Source organism: Propithecus coquereli, unplaced genomic scaffold, assembly GCF_000956105.1.
Source record: "Propithecus coquereli isolate 6110/MARCELLA unplaced genomic scaffold, Pcoq_1.0 Scaffold6, whole genome shotgun sequence".
Classification (NCBI taxonomy): domain Eukaryota; kingdom Metazoa; phylum Chordata; class Mammalia; order Primates; family Indriidae; genus Propithecus; species Propithecus coquereli.
Genome location: NW_012151951.1, coordinates 7,083,011 through 7,083,638, shown reverse-complemented (window position 1 = coordinate 7,083,638; position 628 = coordinate 7,083,011). Strand labels below are relative to the sequence as shown.

Below are 628 nucleotides of genomic sequence, written 5' to 3'. Positions count from 1 at the left end.
TATGATTGTTTTGCAGAGAAAGAAATTATCCAGTTTGAGCAATTGACAGATTTTAAAGATAACGTTAGTTTTAAGTGTAAAATAAGGTAGGCTAGTGATTGTACTCGTAATGATTAGGACAATAGGTAGCACTTAATAATTTTGTATTGTTGTACCTGTTAACACTTACGTAGGATGGGATCAGAAAATAAGGAAACACAGCTTGAGTGGAATCAAACCTAGGAAAATTTGATTTAGCTGTAGGGCTGGCCCTCTTGGAGATAGCCAGAAATAAAAAATAAGTGTCCAAATGATAATGACAAACTTATACTTGAGTGCTCATTAAATATTAATATGTTAAAAAATATCACTAAGTGAGTGGGACACTAAAGGAAGAAGTTTTAGGAAATAATAGAAATCAATGGTAGTAGTAAGATGTGAGCATTGCGGTTTGGGGTTGTGAGTCTGATAAACCTGTTTTGTTAGTGACTCCATCTGAAGCAGTGGATTATAAGGCATAGTGTGTAATTTTCAGTGGGAGGGAGCCAGCAAACGTGAACTGAATGATTGGGCCCCAGTCAAATGGGCTCTGGTTCCGGTCAGGGCTTTGCTCCCAGGAAACTGAAGGATAAATCCAGTTGTAGTGACT

General features: G+C 37.3%; 1 protein-coding gene across 1 annotated transcript in view; it reads left to right on the top strand.

Moving 5' to 3' along the window:
• The window catches only part of CWF19L2 (CWF19-like 2, cell cycle control (S. pombe)), a 146,702-nt gene that overhangs the window by 25,599 nt on the left and 120,475 nt on the right, over nucleotides 1–628 (top strand). Inside the window, exon 7 of the mRNA XM_012659123.1 lies at nucleotides 17–86. Coding sequence (XP_012514577.1) covers nucleotides 17–86 — 70 coding nt within the window. The remainder of the gene's footprint in view (nucleotides 1–16; nucleotides 87–628) is intronic.